General features: G+C 41.4%; 2 protein-coding genes across 9 annotated transcripts in view; one reads left to right on the forward strand and one right to left on the reverse strand.

Moving 5' to 3' along the window:
- Positions 1–968: 968 nt before the first annotated feature.
- Positions 969–19,533, reverse strand: MPLKIP (M-phase specific PLK1 interacting protein). 2 transcript variants are annotated; one of them, XR_010081285.1, is made up of 3 exons: positions 18,876–19,391; positions 10,468–13,518; positions 969–1,584 (listed from the first exon to the last, which is right to left on the reverse strand). XR_010081285.1 is itself a non-coding variant. In XM_063405243.1 (2 exons), the coding sequence occupies exons 1-2, from the start codon at positions 19,227–19,229 to the stop codon at positions 13,315–13,317; spliced, it is 558 nt and encodes a 185-aa protein (XP_063261313.1). In that variant the 5' UTR covers positions 19,230–19,533; the 3' UTR covers positions 5,472–13,314. The 2 variants fall into 2 exon arrangements, 1 of the variants encoding a protein (XP_063261313.1); XM_063405243.1 differs by lacking the exon at positions 969–1,584 and having other exon boundaries at positions 5,472–13,518; positions 18,876–19,533.
- Positions 19,534–21,473: 1,940 nt separating this feature from the next.
- The window catches only part of SUGCT (succinyl-CoA:glutarate-CoA transferase), a 327,347-nt gene continuing 326,388 nt past the window's right edge, over positions 21,474–22,432 (forward strand). Inside the window, exon 1 of one of the 7 annotated variants that reach the window (XM_063405277.1) lies at positions 21,474–21,802. In XM_063405277.1, the coding sequence (XP_063261347.1) occupies positions 21,637–21,802 (166 nt within the window). In that variant the 5' untranslated portion in view covers positions 21,474–21,636. The remainder of the gene's footprint in view (positions 21,803–22,432) is intronic. The other 6 variants (XM_063405257.1, XM_063405296.1, XM_063405287.1 and 3 more) reach the window with 6 other exon arrangements.

A 22,432-nucleotide genomic window follows, 5' to 3' on the forward strand; every position in this document is an offset into this window, starting at 1 on the left:
AGGCATGTTAGCAGGTTCCATCATGGGGAACAGCACACTCTCTAGGGCTTTTTGAGGATCTTGCTTTTGCCCAGGTAGCAGTGGTCAGGAAGCACTGATGTCTGCTTGCCCTGCCTTTGGGAGCCTCTCTGAGCAATGCCCAAAGAGCTGCCAGTGCCACTTTCTCTCCTTGCTCTGTCTCCAGGTCACCTAAGAAAGGAATGGGCTAAACAGAGAACTGAACAGGAGCCTGACTTCAGGAGGTGATTTTCCCTAAACAAGGAGAAAGGAAGAGATCATGACTTCTTTATTTTCATTCTCCCTCCTCCTTACCAATTGCAAAAAGGATCTACAAGAATGGTTTCAAAGCAAGACCTGGTTTGGTGGTGGGTTTTTTGTTTGTTTTGGTTTTGGTTTTTTTTTAATTTTCTGGTTTTCTTTACTGGTATTACCCTTCAGAGAGCATTTGGATGTCAGAAACTGCCTGCAAATCAATGCAGGATTGAGAAATTGGGATTTCCGCTTTGGAGCTAACCCAGTAGAAAAAAATACACGGTAGTTTCAGAAGAGGAGCAGGCCATTCCCTGCCTTCCTGCACTAGAACTAAAATTAAAACACATCCCCACACTGGAAAACAAAGGATGATGTGCACAGCAGACAAAAACAGCGACCAAAGTTATCCATATGCAGTCCTGTAACCTTTCCTGCCCCGCAAATACTCTTGAAAATTCGTGTCATCCCTGGGCTGGAATCATTGCCCTCAAGACAAGGAAGGCAGTGGATTTTCTGACTGCACAGGCACTTTCCTGCTTTCTTTGCAGAACAAAGACTAATTGTGACCATCTTTTAATCCCATTTTTTCTAAAAATTGTTTGTGGGGAGGGGGTAGAGAATGGACTAAGAACTACAGATGACATGGGAAATGAACAGGAATCTATTAATGCTGTGTATGAGAAGTGGAGTAGTAAATAATAGTCCAAAACTTATCTGCAGATGGTTTGGCAATTCCACATCAGGAAAGTATTACTCTAAACCTGGCAGATTTTAGAAGCTATATACATTTTTCTCCCCAGACTGCTTCCTGTTATGGATTACAGATCCTGCTGTGAGATTTCCAAGCAAGCACATACGTTTACACAAGACAGTGAAACAAGACATGCAGGTAGGAGTAATAATTTTTATTTGCAAACTATCCTTGCCATGACAGTGTTGCCTTTTGGGAATAATGACAAAACAGCCAACAAATTCAAGAGAACTTTGCAGACCTGTTCTATCAGAAATTCAACTCTATTTCAGCTTCTAGCATCAGGTGAATTGGAGATTACCTTCTCTTTCAACTGATCTCCTGCGAAGCTCCAGTTCAGTTTGGGTTTGGGTATTTCTTGCTAGTCTCAACTGTTAGAATGCAAATTGTTTCTTCATATCCAGGGAAACATTGTGCATGCTTTATTTAAGTGCCTGTCATTTGTTGCTACCTTGCAGTCTCTTCCACGTTTTCTTTCTTTTCTTTTCCATTTTTCATTCCTCAGTCCTGTATTAAGGTTTCAGCATTATGGAGCTTTTGTATTGTGAAAAATATTACACGATGCCCTTCATTATGGGAAGCTGTAAATCAAAGCATTGAACAAGTATTTCCATCAAGTTCTAAAAATATCAGATTGAGATGCAGTCCCAATAAGAAGCTTCCTCCTGTCTTGGCTAAAGTATGTTTCTGTCTCAATATTTAATCCATATAACATGTTTGTGATGGCAAGAGCAGAAGGGGAGTAAGGAGCATCCAACAGAACTAAATATGGTCACTGTGGTCCATAATAAAATAAGGAAGTTGGTAGTTTAAATTTATGTGAAATCATCGATTTCCTCTACAGAATTGGGAAGAAAAGTGCTACAAGAATGAGAGGGATCAATTATATTGACTAAATAAATATGTTTAAAACCTTCTTCTCACAACATAAGAGGCTGCAGTTAACAGGAAAAGTCAGGATTTCATATGCGCAATAGAAAGGACATCAAATACAGATGTTTCACTGATACTCAATTTGAGGGAATCTATTTCTTGTGTTTTAAGTGTGATGGGTATTTAAAACAGCTCCTGCTATAGCAAATTGTGATAACTGACCAAGTTTCTACACAATGCAGAGACAACAGTTTGACAAGATAAAATCAACATGAAAAACACACAAGCACTTGGATTGCTGTGCAGAGTGTTTAATAGGACATGGGCTCCACCCTTTCCAAGAAAGCACCATTTGGTTGTGTAATGCTGTGACAAGCCATGTAACTCTATTGAAGGATTTCACAGGACAGGAGAGAGAACACATCCACAGCAGCATTATTAAATTCATCAGCTCACATGGGATACCAAAAAATGGGACTAGATTTGTTATTGGTAGGATGCTCCAAAGTGCACGGAGGAACCTGGCAGCTCCTACTGTTCTTCAGAGCAGTTCTAAAACTGTTTGTAAATGGGAAGGCAGAAGCTGCCTCAAGTTGTCATTAAGCACTCTGTAGGTAGTCATACAAAGCAAGAAATCAGGTTTGTAACACCTGTATTATACATGCTGTGTTTTGCAAAACATCATCTACATCATGTGAAGTATTACATATTTCTGGAATATAGATTTAGCCTTTGCACAGCTTGACCACTACTAGGAATGCATTAACATTTTTAGGCTTGATTTTCTGTAGCTTTTAAAAAACAAAATGTATGAAAAGACTTACTATGGTGACAGCTCTATGCTTTACAAAGTGATGATGTCACTTAAAGCTCCTGTCCAAAAAGAGTCCCCAGTCAAAAAACCCTTCAGGACCTGAAACCTCAACTCTGGAAATCATTTTGTGGATTATTTTTCTGTTTTGAAGCATGGTAGGTTTATCACAATGCATTTCATAATACTGTCACGATTGGCTTTCTGACTCGTTAATCTGAAAAGCTGAATCACAGGAGATGGAGAGAGCAGGTGCTGCACCAGATTAGGCATCAAACAGTTATGAAGATACTGGTCATTAAAAATATAAAAAAGGTCTTGTTAAATTAATGCCTAGTGAGCTAGAGACTGGTTTGCTTCATGATTACTGCTTGAGAATCTTCCACTGGAAAGGGCTGTGGTTTTGATTGCAGCGTAAATAATTTCCATATGCAGTGAAATTCAGTAGAGCAAATATTGCTTTTCTAAGGAGATTGTGACCTCAATTGCTATGGTGTTGTGAATGCAAACTTAAAACCACTACCTTACGTTGAAATTATTCCTGCCATCATTGCAGATTTTAGTTCAGACTAAGGACAAAGACCAGAACCCCTGTTAACTTCAGCAGGGATTTCCATTTAATTATCCAGTGTCAGAATTTCCCTTTTAAACAGAATGCTGGGGGGGTGGGTAATAAAACCACCTTTCATTTTTAAAAATTGTGTATAATTTGGCATACATATTTTGGCCACAGAAGATTCTCCTGGAGAGCTGTGAAGCACACAAACAAGTAGATTATCAAAGAAATCACGGAAATTCTCATCTATTCAAAGTTCTTGCATGCTTATTCTTTTGTTAAGAGCAATGTTTCTGAGTCTCTTTGTATTCTCTACAGTAGACTTGAAAGGTGCTTGAGGAAATGAGGGAGTTCTTTTTAGAACTCTGTCAGAATCTGGAACATTTAATGAACAATTATAGCAGAGTGAGAGAGATGCTCACAGAATTAAACAGCTACCACATATCATTAGCATGTGTTGGAAAGCATAGCTGACTTTCTGCTGGCATGTCTCCTCCCAGGAAGGCAATGCATTTGACCCTTTATCTGAAAATGTTAGTGATTAGGGAATGCAATAGGAAGAGCAGAAAGCACCAGGTTCTCTTTGGCCACTAAACAATAATAATGAGGCTTAAGCAAGACATTTCCTCTTGGTATTCATTCATTTTCCCATATGCAAAATGCTGGACTAATAAAGTTATCTCCTCTGAAGACTGATATGATGCTTAATGAAATACAATTAATGTGTTGGTTTAGCTTTATATTAAAAGCAATATTTACATCTGTAAGGTGAATTTCTGTTAAGCAGGATATAGAGATTAAAACTCTTTCTACAACTATGAATCATAGTTCTCCTATTTGCTCAGGTCTTCCACACTTGCCTGTCTGGAGTAAAACAGGCAAAGTAATTGAAAGATGAGCCCCAATTTCTAAACCAGATATAAACAGGTTGTTTGTACCTCCAAGCAGAAGCATAAGAGATAGCGAGGCTTCCACTAAAATACCAGACTTTGCTTAGAAATTTTTTTTTTTTTTTTTTTTTTAAGATAGCAACACTACTTTGATGTTCTTCTTACCATAAGCTTACTGTACTTCACAATTTTCTTTACACACTTTAGGTATATAAAAGTTGTACAATTTTGTCCACTTTTTATATGAAAAATAAATTTGGTTTGATACTATTTTCAGACAGAATGCATTGCATTATTAACTTCAAAGTTTAACAAAACTCATAGCCAGAAGGTTCATGAAATACGTATGAGCCCCAGCAGTTCATCTGCCTTTTTGCTAGATAAAGGCATGAAGGGCTGGTGGCTGAAAGTGGCCTGGACTAGAACTCCCTCTGGGATTCTCCCTATTCTTATGAATTTAACAGAAGGATGAAGTGACAACAAGCAGATGTGTTTATATGACTCCAGACAAGACCTCTCTGGAGAGGGAAATTCCAAGAAAAAGCTGTGAGTTGTTTTAACTCTTTCCACCTGGGATACCACAAAGGCAAACCTTTAAATATTAAGTGTCGTTGTTGTAGTTTAAATAGAAATGGTGGTTTTATGTGGGAGCTGCCAGTTGAGGTTCAGACATAACATTGTGCAGGATTTCACATGATATGCTTCTGTCTACCACCAACTGATGGACAGTGAGATTTGGGATTTGACAAAATCTATGTAACATTTCTTAGTAAAAAGTGTATTTCACTCACTGCTTTAGTTTATGGATACTGAAAAGATCTGTATCCCATACCTCTTCTCAACTAGAATCATCCAGGTTATTGATTTCACACACTCTTTGGGACTCAACAAGTATAGATACTACTTTAAAACCAATTTTTCTTTACCATTTTGAAAGATCCTTAAAACTTGCAACTAGTACAAAGAAATAGTAATAACCAAAAATTCAACAGGACCTCAGGACAAAAATAATGAAGTGGGAGTGTGAAAACTGAAGGCAGAAGAATCAGCAGACATATTACAGATTGAAGTACCTTTGTAAATCACTTTGCAATTGATGTTGCAACAACGTTTTTATAAAAAAGATGGTCACTGGCGGCTCCCATCCTGAGATTCACTGCTGGAAAAGCTCACTGGAATTAACTTTCTTGTTCCAGCCATCAGCAAACTTAGTTTGAAATGCATTTTAAACTATTCAATCTTAATCTGTACAATTTGAAAACACTTGTATTTGCTTTGTCAGAACTAGAGGAACAGTGATAATTCAGAATGTAAAAATCTTCTTATGGTACACATAGCTCTGAATAATAAATGTTTATTTTATAATAAATCAATACATTGAAAAGAAAAATAATAATTATGGGTGGCTTAAGTCACAACAGAGTGGAAGCCTTTTAACAGAGAAGAATCTGGTTCAAAGGAAGTGTCAGCCAAGAAATAATATTGGGAATAACTGGTGGAAAGTGACTCCAGAGAAAATGCAAGGCTTGGCCACAATGTTGTGGAGCCTGTGAAGAAACGGAGTGAGAGAATGAATGCAGGTCTTACCTTTCTTCAGCTTTCTACCCTTTTGCGTCCCTTATGGAACACTTTTAACATGTTCTGTACTCTTGCCCATGTTCTGTGCTAATGCTTTGTGATATTACAAATGACTGAGGACAACTCGTGCAAATGGTGTTATTGAAGGTGCAGACCTGTTCACCAGAGTGTCCCCGTGCCAGGAGGTGCTGGAGGGGCAAGTCGGCTGAACAGATGATCCTTGCCAGGTCTGAAACTGGATTATTTATTTTGGGATGCTTATCTAGAAACAGACTAGTTGCTGTTAAAGCCATATGCTTTGACTAGATGTGTTTCTGCTGTTTTTCCCTGACACATTAATACAGTTAGAATGACACCACAAAAGGCTCCTTCTTTTTCCTTCTGCTAATTGAAAGGTTTCAAGACTGAAAGCAGTTGCTCTGTAGCAATCTTCAGCTGTTCAAAAGCGTCTTAGTAGAATTTAGCACTGAATAACTAGCGCTGGACTGAAGTTGAACTATCTTTTTTAACTGGCAATAAGTGATTAAGTATATTGCATAGGAAAGGTTCCAAGGCAGACACCCTTTTTATTTCTGCTGCCCACCAAATGCACTTCTCTTAGAAATGCACATCTGCTTTCTTGTCACTCATGGATTTAAATACAGTAATATATTCTGTGGCTGCTGGAGCAAGAATACCCGATTTTATGCTTTCATGAGGTAGTTTTCCTCCATCCAACTTGGTGTGCTATCAGTGAGGATATCCTTAGTGGAAATATAAAAATTCAGATGGTTGTGTTGGGAAACTACCAGGAAGAACTGGGATGAATGCAACACTTTCCTGTGCCGCCTTCTTACACACTTCTTCTGTTGTCTTTTTAGAGTGACACTGCCTGATTATTATTGCTGAATTTGCAATGTTTAACACAGATTTGAGCACCATTTGTCTGCATGTTCAGTAGTGGCTTTTTTTAAATCTGAAGGGTGGCCACTATGGCAAGGTCATGTCTGTGTAGTACAGTTCTCACTGCACATCTGACAACAAAGTCCAACACTCAACCAATGCAGGCTCATTTAGATGAGTCAGGGGGATCTGTGTGACTTTATTTCTTGTCGTTATTCTGTCATCTCCAGCAATGTAAACCAACAGGACCTTTAGGGACTGAGTGCAGTGGGTGGTTGGATGACACAGGTTCCATCAAACCCTCCAGTAGAGCCCTGAAGGGTGGAATGAGCCTATTTCAATGGAAAGGGCAGGGAAGGTATGTTTATTTCCAAGGAAAACCAAGGCAGAAGAGCCTTAACTTATGGTAAGACAGTCTAAGTTATCCTCTCTGGATAGTTGGGGGGGAGGGGGTGTTAAGGAAAAACAACCCACTTTTGGTAGGTCCTTTTAAACTGCTTGAAATATTAAGTACACAAAGCTTGTGGATGTGTTTAGTAACGTACTAGAATCTACTTTGCAAGGTGTAGGACCATAGAGATTTGGTTGAATCTGTACTGGATTTGGTAGAATATGTACTGGGATGATCTAATAGCAGAGAGAAACTAAACTGGGCTGTTACCAGAAGTATATTCACAAAGTACAGCCAGTAACTATTTCTTCCTCACGTCACAGCAGTGAGGATGAGAGGCTACAGCAGAGCCAATGTACAAAACATGCAGCAGTTGTTGTGAGAAGAAATTAAATACTGCCAGAAAATGCTATCGCATGCAATAGGTACCTTGGAAATAGGGATTCAAATGTTCTTTGCACAAGCTTTCTACATGCTTGGAATTTTATTTTAGAAACTAAGTACAGGAATACGGCTGGTAGTGTAAGCTGTCTTCAGTTCCAAGAGGGACACAATTTGGCAGGTCATTCATTTGCAAACAGTTATCACAGTTTCTTAACCTGTTGCCCATACTGCACAATTGGCATGAACAACCCAGTAATTTTCTTTAGTAATTTAATTGCCATAGGAATCAGAAGGCTATTAAAAATTTACACACAGAGGAAACAGCCTTAGAAAAGTGCAATAGCAAGCAGTCAATAGATTCTCAGTGCTTTCTTACAGTTATTAACTCAAGTTGTGTTGGACCCTTTGCACATGTTAATTCTCCCTTTCATCTTTGTTATAATCCCTGAGATTTTCAAATCCTGTTTTTTTCTTAGCTTAAAGAACAAAAGAGGCAAAGAAACTAAACTTCGCAGACAAATGGTGACGATAGTATCTTCTGCAAATTCAACTGTAGGAACAGTAATGTTAAATTTCCAACATCTGTTAAGGGAATAGAGCTCAAAGCCTTGTTTTACATTAACCTAAAAATCTTCATAAAGCCACAGGAGGTGGTGGCTTGATTTAAGAACACTACAATTGCTCCTTACAATCCAATTATCGATAATACTACTCCCTAGCTGGCAATGGGTGCTTTTTAAAGCTTATGTTAGCTGTGTTATTTGTGCTTTATGCTGTGTAGTCATCCACAGAAGCTGTCAATTACCTTGATTTTCCTCTTCCCTTGTTTTAACATTAGCTCTGTGATACTTGAGAAGAGAATGATTTGCATCAGAGTGAATGAGGTTTTTTTCTTCCCTTTGCTGGTATTTACTCTAACAATTGCATCGACATCATGTTCAGCAGTTTGAACTCATAGGAATTTCCTCATGCATACAACAAGGATTTGAACCCATCGACACTACAGTAACAGCTTCTAACCACCTTGAATACACACCAATTAGACTGTGGTAAAACACATATGGATATCAGTTTTAAGTGTCGTTTAAAACAGCATTGAACAGCGTGGTTAATGCTACCCAGAAGCAGGATAGATTTTTGGTGCAGATTATAACAGCAGGACTGTCTGCAGCATTAAAAGTTTCACTCTGGAACTGTACGGGTACCTTTAATCTCTATATCCTTTTAGCTGCAGGAGTTACATTCTTGTATACAAATGTTTACACGACTAGTTCAGAACAACAATATGCAGCAGCCACAGATGAGTGGACAAAGGGCAGTGGAATTCACCTGTGATTTTACTGCACAAGATGCTGATGAAATTTAAAATCTAGGATGTGCACTAATCAACCCCCTGATGTGGTCTGAACCCCGCATGGAGCTGTGAAGCAAAATGGATTAACCTTTGTCTCAAAAGGAGCTCCTGGGCCCCGCTGCACCAGAATGGCAAAAGTCTAGGGGTACCCTCTAGGACAGGAAGGGTGGCCACACACCAAACACCTGCCCAGCTGTCTCTAGCCCAGGAGGCACAGGTTTCTTAGTATCATCAAAGAGGCAATGGGGATGAGCTAAAGCCTTTCTTGCCAGATCTAAAATAGTATAAAGGGAAGGCCAAGATTTGAGGTCTAACACTCAAGAGTTATTAATTTTGTAGAAGTAAATTCAGAAGTTCAGTTTGTGAAATTATTGTTAAATTCTAGGTCAGCAAAGCACACATTTAAGTGAAAATGGCAGAGAATGAAACTGAATCAGTTTGTGCCTTTTGAGACATCCAGACAAGAAGTTACTTTAGGCAAAAAAAATTGCTTGTGAATTAATAACTGAATGCTGAAACTGCACTGCTGTTGAGTGTAAACACAACTTGATTTCTTTCATTTCTTGTGCTGTAAAACGTTGTTTGAACCATCTCAAATGATAAAAAAAGTTTATCTAGTTACCTATGTCAACTAGTATGCAAATATCCAAGAGCTGAGACACAAAAATCATTACATGATTCTTTACCCATCAGTAAGCAATCCTCCCTTTCCTCTGCCAGTTCCAAGAAGACAGAAGGAAGGCAAGCATCAAGATTTGGGGAAATGAGTCTACTCTTGAGAATTTTGGAAAATATTGTAAGAACAAGTTTAATTCATTGCAAGACAGTCCTGTACAAAAGCATATGTATGAATTCGAATTCAGAGCAATTGCTAGGCAGAGAAATAAACTGCACTGCTGGTAAAAAGCACTGACAGATAAATGAATGAAAGAATTTTCAAACTGTAACATTAGATACTTACACAGTCGCATGAGCAAATCCTCTGACTTCAGTGAGATTACTCAGAAGCACAGCTTGAAAACCAAACACACTACAAAAAACTTTTCTTTAGAAGGAAGCTGAACAGCTACTTATAGAATTTCCATATAATGCATTTTTCAAATGCTACCCCCTCTGATGTCTAATGAAATAATTTTTATAAAGTCAAGAGCACATAAGGATGTCCTTAACAAGAAAAGCAACCCGACTGCAAAAGTAGTTACCCATTCTGCTGACCAGACACACTTTACTTGGTGTTCCCAGCTTTGACATTAGGAAAATGCTACATCTCAATGTATTACTTCTAATTCTACAGAGGAGGAGTTTAACATGAACTTTAAAAATCCCATTTATTTTAAATATTAATATTTTAAATTATTTAACAATTTCAATGTGTATACTGAGTGCCAGAGAAGAATGAATACTCCACATTATAAAGCTGGAATGAAAACTCAAACCTGAAGTTTGAACTATTACAGTGCACATCTTGAGGTAATGACCCACCCAATGTGTTGCTGAATTACACGTTTTCAGCTGATTCAAGTTCCCGTTACTGTTAATGTAGTAGTGATGCAGTTCACTCTTTTAAACACGGGAGCAAACAGCAACAAGTGCATTAAACTTTCACTGGAAGAGTTAGTCACAAGTTACACTTCTTTACCACAACTGAAGAGAAGGTCAAATGGACTTGGCAGACAAATACAAGGCAAACAAAACAGAATGGAAAAGTGCATGAACCCAAACTTCTGAAAAAGAAGCTAACTTACTTAAAATCTGAGAAGACTGTTGAAGAAAGAGCAGTGTCCATATATTCAGTGTGTTCATTACAGAAGAATCCCTTCATTGACAAGACATAAGCAACATTTTGTTTCATGGGTTCGTGAAGAAAGGATGTATTTTGTACTTCACATTTTATCATCAAATTCTATTTCCAGAGTCATACTGGTACTGTGAAATGGCTTCATTAGCAGAGCAGATGAGGGAGTGATATATCCTCTCTCCATCAGATGTTTGCCAAATGGTAAAAAGAAAAATAAAACTGGTGAGGAGGTATGTGCTTAAGCTTCCTGCATATCATGGCAAAAAAGGCAAAGCTTAAATTGGCTTTAAATACATTATATTTATAGTTCTGAACACGTATTCATGCATTTTACAACTCTTCAACAACGACATATTTAAGTTTTACTGTAATTACAGAATTTCTCCCAGAAGCTAGAAAGGTGAATCATTTTTAAATATTTGGTAATGATGCTTGACCAATGACTGTAGCCTTTAGCAGTATGATGTACTTAAAATTGTTGAGTCACATTCCGAAGTGCACTGAAGCAGTTTAACTGATGGCATTGTGGAAGGTCTGCTTGGATTCAACAGTGCTCCAAGATTATTTCCTCAGTTCTCTTTCTGGAACATTTACCTTCACTGATGTCTGACACCTGGTTCCAGATGAATCTGGCTTTGATGCCTAGGTCAACTGGAATGCCAAATTGCAAAATTCCATCCTTGGAAAGTGCAAGGACAGCTCATACTGGCTACTGCGCATGAAATCCCACCTCTAAAAGTCTCTTTTCTCTCAGGAATCCCTCACCTTTCCTTTTTCCCTTCCAAACTCAGACCCCTCTCATGTCTAACTGAGAACATATTATGGCTTCACTCTCTTAAATAAAATCATATTTTTTTCTCCAAGATCACCAAATATTGTAAAAAATTAATTGCATTTCGACCACGTGCGAAATGGCAACAAGACAGGACACTTGGTTAAGCACAGTACAACTTCTTTTCTGTGAGCTTTACAGCACCTGACAAGGTTTAAAAAAAAAGGGGGAAGAAAACTTTACACTTCAATTTTCACAATGAGATTGATTAACTTATGTATAAATTCTAAAGATGACAAGACAACTTGTCAAGTCATCTCAGTTTTGCTGGTACCTGTTACAGAAAACAATACTGATAGTTGCCATTTAAGGCACCATTTTTTGATTCTGGGATGAAGATTTAACCATTGTTGATATCCAGCAGACATTATGTTCTCAGTTCTTGAGGCAGCCTTTTTGGATATAATACTAAAATAACAGGGTCCACTGGGGGAAAACAGAAGTGACATACTTTAGATTGTCATCCTAAGAGTACAAGAGACTCAGCACATTTCAACATAATAACCCTCCCTTACAGTTTGAAGTTGTTCCTGAAGGCAGTATTAACCTAACACATCTTATGCTGAACCTGATAAAGAGTACAAAGGACTATTGCTACCTCAGCAAAAGACAAGTTACTAGGAGCAGTTTCATGGGATTTCCTGTGCTTTTCTACCTAACCATGCTTCAGCACTACAAAAATATGTTTTAGGTATATAAGAAGCTTAAAAGAACACATGTGTTTTGAAAACCAAAGTAATGGTTATATTTAACAAAGTGGCTCTAGCTTGGCTTAAAAGCCAAGATCAACAAACAAACAGTGGTATATTCAACAAAAATTCATCCAACTACTGCAGGCTTAACATGGCAAGTTAAGAACATGCCTGCAGCTGGAACTATTTCTTTTTATATTCTAGATTATGATATTCACTCCTGGATTTAAGCATGGATCTTCCATGTAAAGACAAGCTCTAAAAAAACCCAACTCATTGCTTCCCTCTTCAGTATAAAAATATAGCATATACACACACAAAACAATTCTCCTGGCAATGATGTCCGCTGTAAGTAAAAATAAAAAAAAATTGAAAAATATAAAACAGATTAAAAAAAGATGCTATGCATGTACTAATGTCAACTGTGTAACAAAAACTGTCATTCATTTTGTACTATTCTAGCAGGTGGATCCAGAAAGAACATTTCCATTTATTTAAGCTTGATGTTTTATGTGTTCTTTGGACTTAAATTGTCACTGAACAGACTTGTTACTATAATCCATAAATTTCTAATACTGATCCAAATATATATTTTTTAAACACAAAAGCAAATTCCAGAATTAAGTTTGTGACTCAAGAGTTTGTTCAACAAATTAAACTTTCCAAAACCAATATATTTGTTTCCTGAGATGGCTGTAAGTCATGTTTCAACTTCACATTACACTGCAATTAACAAAAATTACTATGCACAAAACCAGACATTAACTACAGCATACAAGCACATTTACAGAAGTCACCTAATTTCAGTGTTGTGACCTACTGTGTTAACATGTACACCTTCACAAAGCTCCTAAAATAAAGGATTTACAAAACTTGATTTTATTTCCAAGTTAGTTCATTCTAAAAATGTTGAAACATAAAAAATACCACTCCCTAAGAGACTTTACAATAAAAGGCTAACAATCTGGCATGGGAGAGGTAAGTATATGGAAACTTGTTTTAACAGTCACAGATCAGTCGCTGGTGAATAAAGAACACTTTGTTCTTCAGAGCTGGTAGGCACTTCCACAGAAATACAAGTTCTCCTACCACTCCTTTTGCCTCCCATACATAAAAATATCCAATGCAATAAAAAAAAGGAAGATAAAAGGGTGGACATGTGATGAAATACACATATTACCTAAGGTCTTGATTATTGTTCATCTTGTGTAAGTGTAAAGATTCTGTCCCAAAGTTTTCCTGACAAGATGGAGTTATTTGGCCAAAAGTGTTAGCTGAAATACCTCCCTTTTTTACCAGTACATGTTGTTTGCTCACTGCTGTATTGCTGGTTTATGTCTGTAACAGAAACTGGCTCTAGGCCAGCCCATGGGTCCTCAAGCATTGAAGGTCTGTAATAGTTTTCCACATCATTAGACACTCTTTTCTCTCTGCCATGCGCTGTACCAAATGGAGTAGATGTCCTGGGTGATCCCTTTGGAAGAAAACCATCAGGTAAAGAAACATTTAATAGTCTAATTCAAACTAAGAAAAAGAATTTTAAAAAATTAAAAATGTTTCCTTCTACTGTAGTAGAGCTCTGAAGCTGATTATTAATTGTAATTACTACACCTCACTTGCCTCTTCCTCAGGAAATATTAACTTTAATGTATTTTACTTATGGGTGATGATTTACCAGTATAAGAAAAAAGTATGACCACAGCCTTTTCCCAAATACTTGTTTACATCTCTAGCACATAGCTGCAAAAAAGCAGCTTATGCTATTTTTCATAATCTGTCAACATGTCTAACAAAATGTCTAACACGTGAACAAAACAGAGAGAGGTTGAGGAAGAGTTGACAATATTAACAAGAGCAGAAGTCAAATATTAAGTACTTACAGATTGAACACAGCATTGTATAACACAAATAGCTACGAAGAATTTATTGGAAAAAAAATCCTCTTTTAACCAAACCAGTGTTCTGTGAAATTTGAGAACAGATGCCTTCATTTTATATACAATCTCAGTGGTAATGAGTGATTTAGTGGGTACTGACTTTTGCAGGGAGCTTTTCGTATTTGATCTTTTTTTAAGATCAAGGATCAAAATTGCTTCTGTAAAGCTGCTACAAGTCTGAAGCTAAAAGAGTGCTGTGATATAAAGGAACTCCTAAAATCATTTTCTCCTGTTAGCATCATCCCTTGTTCACCTCAGATTCACTCCTCTAAAAGGTGAAGTTCTGTCTAAAGCTGTATTTATTTAAATTACTTTGTTTTAACCTAAGTTAAGCAACCCATACTACAGATGCACAGTAATCTCCAAGCATGCCCATTGCATTGTGTTTGGTTAGAGCAACAGGATGCCTTGAGGCTGCTTATCAGATTTTGTAAAGCAGGGTAAAAGCACTTGATTAAGGGCTGCTTTACCCCACAACCCTGACGCCCCTGAATTTTTGGATCAACAGTGATGGTATTTGAATTTGACTAGTAAGCCCTAACAGCATCTATGTAAATAGACCACATGAAAAATTTCTGAGCAAAACTGAGAAATGGTGCCACAAACTGAAAGACCCAATGTTTAGCCAGAAGAATAGATTTCACCCAAACAGCTTGAACCTATGCTAACGTGCTGTGGCAGGAACATGCTGATGTGTTTCCAGCAAGAACTTTTCAGGAACTCCTGAAGTTTGATGATAATGGATACATGATCAAATGTGGGAACACCCATGTCTTATTTATAGGGCACTTGTTTCTAATGATTCTTTGCAGCTATGTTATGGAGCTAAGAGGATGATCTCAAAACAGCAGAATTTCTAAAAGGTGGTGAATTACTATACTGTACCAAACCCCCCGAGGGTCAGAGAATCACCTCAGAATACATCTAAAAAACTCTCTAAGAGGCATGGGGTTTCCTAGAGTAAGCTGACATGCTCTAGCAACAGTGACATTTATGTTGTGCCCACATTTAGTAGTGAAACGGCAGTACCCAGTGCATTCTGTCCTAAATAAACACAAACCCCAACCATCTCTAAACCACCACATTTAATGAAGGCCTTTCAACTTAGACATTGCAAAACAGATTGAATGGGGAGCTCATTTACTGCTGTGTTTAATCTGCAGAAGGCAAAAGAAACATGAGCTTGTTAGGAAGGATGAAGTAGAGAGGCCTTGTAAATATGATGGTTTAGATTCTGGGAGTATGAGACCAACAAGTGAGATGGAAATGAGGGCAGGCTTTGGGGTGTGGGGTACCAAGCCATCAACTAGTGAACAATAGTGTGCCTAGCTGAGGGCCATCTCCCTTGATTAAACAATCCCCTTCTGCTTGCCAAAGGTAATGGGACAGTTCTATTGGCTGTATGTAAATGTTGTGATATTGGTATCTTGTATTAGATTGGTTGGTCCAACACAGACTATTCAACTTGGAAAGACATTTATTGTACGGTAACTAGAATCTCCTTCTCTTTTCCCTCTCTTTTCCCCTCTTTTCCTGCTCTGTCCTGGCCTGCTTTAGCTGTGCCTAGCACCTGCAAGCAAGGCCCTCACAATAGACCACGTGCAACCAGAGCTGCTTTGCTTATAGAGATACTTTGTCTCCGACTCTGCCCTCATGGAGAAGCTCCTACATGAGCTGATACAATGATCTGCAGTATTCAGTGAAGGAACAAAATAATTCAATGGTAAGGCTCATTTGTATGGATTTATTTAATAATTTTAAGTTTCACTACAATACGAAGCAGGTCATCAGTAGCACTGACATTTCAGTATTTTTGAAATCTAGGAAATTTATTATTTATGCAATACAAGATTGGCAGCCTTCAGTACATGTTAAATTTAAAAATGTAAATTATTTAAGTTTAGAATACTAGTATTCATATACTTCTTCCCCCTCCTGAAATTTTTTATAGGGAAGAAAATCAAAATGTGATTATTCACATTATAGGCCTGTGGAAAAGGAAATCAGCCCTGCCTGTAAAGTGAAACCATTCAGTGCAAGAGGCACTATCTGGTACCAAAGACAGCTCAAAAAAACTTTCTATTAGTTGTCACTAATGCCAACAGCCTTTTCTCTATGAACTTTCCTTAAAAAACCAGTCAATCTATTCTCAGTACTTTTTTCCCAGATAACAAATCTCTGTTTAGAGTAGAAAACAGCATATTTTAGTGCTATTCATTAAAAAGTTACTGAATGGAGTAATACCGCCTTGAAAATGGGGACAGTCACTCCCTTTATCAGCTCGCTTCACCTGATGTAATTACAGCTGCTGGGATATGCACAAAACACAAAAATTACAACTGTACCCTTTCAAAAGGGTAGAGTTTGTTTTACTTTTTGTAACGATTTTTGACCCATACCACTCCATAGCTGCTGCTAGAAGCTAGTTCAGTAATTCCTTCTGAGTCTAGGGAATGAAACATTACCACTAAGTGAATCCTAAGTGGAGATAAGAAACACAATGAAGTCAAATCACAGAATGGTTTGGGTTGGAAGGGACCTTAAAGATCATCTTGTTCCAACCTTCCTCCCGAGAGCAGGGACACCTCCTACAAGTCTGCCTTGCTCAGAGCCCCATCCAGCTCAGCCTTGAACACTGCCATGGATGGGACATCCACAGCTTCTCTGGGCAACCTGTTCCAGTGTCTCACCACAAAGAAAAATAAAGAACTCCCTAATATCCAAGGTAAACCTACTCTCTTACAGTTTAAAGGCATTCTCTCTTGTTTCCAGAAACATGTTTTCATAAAATATAAAGCAGAAGCATCTCTGTGGAAAAAACAGAAAGTGCTGCAAACTACTGGCCACATAAAGGTTGAGCTAGCCATTTCAGAAAAAAAATAAAGCTCAGTATTTTTTTCTTCAAGTTTTTTGTTGGTTCCAAAGAATGAAAGTCTGCAAGCATAAAATGAGTACAGAATGTGAATGGTATGACATTAATAGAACACCAAACTAAACATAAACTGTCTTTTGGAGTTTCCAATGTAATTTTAAAGGGCCACTTAAGAGTTTCATTTCAGAAGTGACTGTAGCACCATAAATGTCAAAGGCACTGGAGTTCACTTAACAGGCTCTACAGAGGAGAGGGGACAATGCACATGCCTCACGAGAAATCTGATGCTTAAAAAATGCAGGAGGGCCTGCTACCTGAATCTATTTATGGCCTGATGGGCAGAGATCCTTGTCCACACCAAAGCAGATGAGGACTCAGGGTTTATGATACTAACTCCCTCAGTGGTTGCCTCTACCACCCTCCCAGGCAGGACAGCTCATGCGTACACACGTATAAGTGCAGACTCACACATTTGTTCAGTCCTGGCCAAAGCTACACACATTCAATATCCTTTGAGTCTCTGGAGGAACTGTCATCAGGCCAGTGCTCCTAAACTACTCACAAGGGTCTAAAGAAGGAAAAGGGAAAATGTTGTCACAGCCTGAGACTGGATTCAAACTTGTACCTTCTTTATGTCATGTTTCTTACCTCAGAATGTAACCCGACTTTACGTCAGGTTTCTTATATCAAGAATGGAGCCTATGGGAAGGTTCCTGTCCTCAGGTCCTGACATGAAATAGTTCTAACTAAAACTAAAGACAAAAGGATTCCTGCATATTCTTCTGCTCAATTAATTGAAAGGCAGGCTTTGAAAAAAACACTTAATTGAACTGCCAAAGAGTGATCTTTTGAAGGGAAATTAGACATTGATGACATAAATTGTCCCTGCACAATCTACAGCAGAAATGCCACATGCCTAGCTTTTTCATAAGGCACTGAGTTTATGCAATCTGTTGGCTTCCACACCAGAGAAGTCTCTACTGTTGTACTGAAGAAAATGTATAAATTTTATAATGTTCCCCTTCACCAACTATGAGATTCCTGAGTTAACTGTGTGATAAGAAAATATCAAAATACTAGTCTTTAATGGACACATGTCAATGCAGCGCAGGCATATTAAAACTTTACTAATATCTATTACGATGTGACTTCATTATCGTACTTTCATCCTTCAAATATCAATAGGAGCACAAAAAAAATCCCTTATCACTGTACTGCATGTGTCATTTGTTACATTTTTAGGGTTCTCCAATACTGCAAAAAGCCAATTATCCTGGCTTATAAAGCCATTTATCCTGACAACTGTCACCCCTATGTGCATTGCCAGTCACATGCTATAACTAACAGAGCTGAAAAAAAGCTTAACTCCCAGAACCTCTTGTTGACGGGTTTCAGGAAAACTGTACAACAGAAGCTTTCAGTAGAGCAAAGACTTTAAAATGAAAGTCTATTATCACAACAGATGCTCTCATTTCTGCTTAAAGGAGCCTCAGCTTAATTCTCTTTAACAGAGCACTCCTCTTCTCTGACCATGTCCCTGAAAACTCTGAGTGTGGATAGGGCGCGGACAGGGCAGCTCCCACGATGGAGACACGGCAAAGTAAAAGCACACCGCGCTTCACCACTGCATTAAAGAAAACTGGTCAGAGGGAGGCATGTACAGGAGAAAGTGTTTGCTGCCGTTTCAGCCGGTTCTTAATCCTCTACCTTCACACGCGAGAATATGAAAAAGAAAGTTGCACTTCTGTGCCTTCACAACCCGCCAGGCCTGAGGCCCTCCTCCCTTTCCTCATCTCACAGCTGCCTATGCTCTGTCCGTCCTCTCTGCTGCGGGGGAATGGGCGGGGCAGACGCTGATGTTGCCCAGCGCGGTTCGAGTCTCGCTCTGCCCTGAAAATCCTGTTGGCGGCTGGATGCTGCGCTGGCACAAGCCCTCGGCGTGCCTTCCCGCTTAGAAGCAGCAGCAGCAGCTCCCTCCCTTCCTCCCCCCACCCCCGTGTCCCTCTCGGCTTTGCCCCGTACCTGGAAGTGCCTCTGGAAGCCGCCGGGCGAGCGCTTGTGCTGCGGCGGCGGGTGCAGAGGCCCTCCGGCCGGGGACGCGCCGCCGTACGGAGCCGGGTACCGGGGACTGCCGCTCTGCGGCCTGCGCGGGGTCTGCGCCCCCGGCGAGGGGCTCCCGAAGCGCCCGTGGAACCCGGGGCCCCGGGGCGAGAGGCCGCTGCCGTACGGCCCGGGCCGGTGGCCGTAGGGCGGCGTGTGGTGGGGGCTCCCGTAGCCCCGCGGAGAGGGCGGCAGGGGCCCTCCGCCGGAGGGAGGGCTCCGGAAGCCGCCGCCCGCGTAGGGAGGTGTCGGTGCGCGGAATCCCGGCCGGTACATGGCCGGGACGGGACGGGACGGGACGGGAAGGGCGGCGGCGGGAGCGGAACCTGTGTGATGGCGGCTGCGCCGCGTCCTCTCCTTTCTCTTCCCCCGCCTCTTCCCCGCCAGGCGGGCGGCAGGTTCCGGCCTCTAAACGTTCCGTGGCAGAGAGGCCGAGGCGCCGCCCGCCCCATCCCGCCGGGAGCCGGAGACAGGGCTCGGCAGCCCCGCACAGCCACCCGGAGAGCCGAGCCCGAGGGATTCTGCGTGCTTCGACTGAATGGGAGCAGTCTGGAGCAGGGCTCCCAGATGATGCTGGTAACTCAGACTATGGGGCTCACGGCGTTCGTGGGCTCGGCCAGGCTGTCGGCCAGTGCCTGCGGTTCTACAGCTAATAAACAACAACGAAATGAACTCCTGTAAGACAAAGCGAGTGTTTACCTCACATTTCGTGTCACTTCAGATATGCTTATTGTGCGCCTTTGTACTGGAGCCTTCATGTCTGAGCCTGCAAATGCTGCGTGTTACGGCAGTCCCGATTGAAAACACCCAGGGTGACATTTAAAGAGCAATGGAAAGGGTTCTCCTCAAAATCGGCTTGAACTGCCAGCAATTGAGTGAGTGGTAGCTCAGGCAAAGACTTACTCTTATAAACCCGTGGAAAATTGCTATTTTGGAGAACTTAATGTTTAGCACAAAGTCAGTTTAATGGTGTTAGTTATTACCGTTCCTGCTCTGTTCTCAGGCACATATTAATCCAAATCCTCAACAGCTCTGTAAAAAATATTAAAGATTTTATTATTATTATTTATTTCTGTCAGTACAACAAAGCACTACTCAGTTTTAGGACATTGTAACACAGGAAATTAAAAATGTCTTTCAGAACAGCAGTGAACAAAAGCTAACTATTAAAATAAGCAGAAAGTTTCTATGGTTTATATACCAGTCTTGGGTTTTTTTGGCTTTAAACAGGTTTTGGTTTGGTTTTTTTCAATGACAACAACTAACTTTATATTCACAGGGAACTCCCCTCCCCACTACATTATACAATCTCTCTGTGAAAAATGAGGCAATATCTTTTAAATTCTAAAATGGAAAGAGACTAAACCCGCTCATCTAAATTTTTTAATACTCTTTAAGTCTGGAAGACTATCTGTTTTTATTGTGCACACAAGGAATGCCATGTCTACACAAGAGGGGTTATCAATGTAAATTACCAAATTATTTGATCTGTCTCGTTCCAAAAAAGCACCCTTTAATTTGAACCCTTTTCACATCACACGAATTAGAAATACATATGGTTTGTGCACATTTTGAGTTATGCTGGGGTAATTGTGCTGATTAATTTCTTCTTGTTGACAAATCTTTAAGCATCCATGTAATACTTTTGATTACACAGCGCATCCAGTCAACAAACCTGTCGTGTAGATTTTCCTTATGTTCTTCCTCAGCATTTAGGCAGGATGACATGTGACATGTCTTAAGCCTGTGCTATTCGTCATGCTCGTTTTCAAGCAGTCAGAAGTTTAGGCTGCTTTTGAGATACTGCACTTGTCTTATCCTCACGTATTTCTTATAAATAAATGCCGAACCTCCGTGCAGGCTTTTTTATCCCATTAGAGACGCAAGAAGACACCACGGTGCTCCTGTAGCCAGCCTTCTGCTCTGTCCTAACACACACTAAAAATAGTCTGAGGGTACTTCGTTCAGAGAAGAGTTGCTCAAGGTCAGTTCAAGCTAACCCTTCCATAACCACAGCCAGCTGAAGATACAGCATACGGTGTGAGCGATACTGCACCGCCAGTGACGGCAAGCTGAGGTGAAGGCTCTCCCTGGTGCCGCTGAGCGAGGTGGTGGCATCCAGGGCGGCTGCCTGCCCCGCTAGGTGCGGAAAACCCTTCGGGATGGGGGGACGGGGGCGCTTTCTACTTTTATTCAACCGTGGCAATGTTGTGTGTCACGTTCTGTACGCCGAACTGGAAGTACAAATTTCCAGCCATCAGACAGCGGAATTCCCGCTGCAAGCATCTGCAGGACGCCTCCTGGCTTAATGAAGTCCAGGCGGGAGCGCTTCATAGGGCAGCAGAGGCGCACGGCGGCGGGGAACGCGGCAACCAGCCGGGACCGGCACTGGGATCGGGGCCAGCACTGGGCTCGTGGCCGGCACTGAGATCGGGACCGGCACGGGCACTGGGACCAGGACCGGCACTGGGACCGGGACGGGCACTGGGCTCGGGGCTGGCACGGGGCTCGGGGCCGGCACGGGGCTCGGGGCCAGCACTGGGATCGGGACACTGGGCTCGGGGCCGGCCGCGCGTGCGCGCCCCGCCCCGGGAGATCCAAGGCTGTCCCGGGAGCGGGAGGGGAAGGGGGCGGTGGTGGCGGCGCTTGCGCCGAGCGCTCGCTGCTGTCTCGAGTGGCGGGCATGCTGCTCGCCGGGCTGGGAAAAGGGAACCGATGTTGCGGAGGGCTCTGGAGGAGCCTGTGCCCCGCAGCTGCCAGCGGCAGCGCCAGAGCCCTGAGCGCTGCCTCTGCCTCCCCCTCCCCGGGCAGCGGCGGCGGGGCGCAGAGCGGAGGCGCTCCCCCGGCAGGTACTGAACCGTGCCGCGCCCTCCTCCTCCGCCTCCCCTCTCCTGCCGCGTCGGGCTCCTCCGTCCATGTAATCCTGCCGGGCTCTGAGCTAGTGCCGCTGGGGCGGGGGTCGGAGCCGCTTCTCTGAGGGGCGGGAGTGAAACACCTGCGGGGCTCCTGCTGGCGGTGGCCGGGGGTCCCTGCGCGGGCGTGGGGCGCAGCCCCCAAGCGGCCTCGGGGGCTCGCTCGGACTTTGCCCCGCGGCCGTGCGCGCTGCCCGCAGCAGCTTGGGACACGGAGCGTGTCCGCTCTCCAGGCAGCCTTGGCTAGTGGCATGCCCTGTTCCAGGCCCGATCTTTTCGTAAGGTTACCAAAGTCTAACTGAGTACAATTGTGCTAGTTAATTTTTTTTTTTTGAAGTGAAATAAACCCAAGCTGCAACAAAGTGATCGTTCTCTGGCTTCAAGTTTCTCCGTTATTAAATACCAGAAAAATAGTAACAATAGCATTGGTGGCACTAGAATTGGAGGAAGTTTGCAGTTCTGCCTTCCACTATGAACAGACTGAGTGTTTGCCGGGCTGGAGCGAACCCACGGATTGTGAATTAGTCCACGGTAGCGATGGACTTGATTATAACTCACTGCATGGAT

Source organism: Prinia subflava, chromosome 1 (genome assembly GCF_021018805.1).
Source record: "Prinia subflava isolate CZ2003 ecotype Zambia chromosome 1, Cam_Psub_1.2, whole genome shotgun sequence".
NCBI lineage: Eukaryota > Metazoa > Chordata > Aves > Passeriformes > Cisticolidae > Prinia > Prinia subflava.

Excerpts from the sequence above, each read along its gene's own strand:
- MPLKIP (XM_063405243.1), bottom strand. The coding sequence starts at position 19,229 with ATGTACCGGCCGGGATTCCGCGCACCGACACCTCCCTACGCGGGCGGC. Across the intron at positions 13,519-18,875 it reads GCTTCCAGAGGCACTTCCAG|GGATCACCCAGGACATCTAC; the intron begins GTACGGGGCAAA and ends TTTCTTCCAAAG.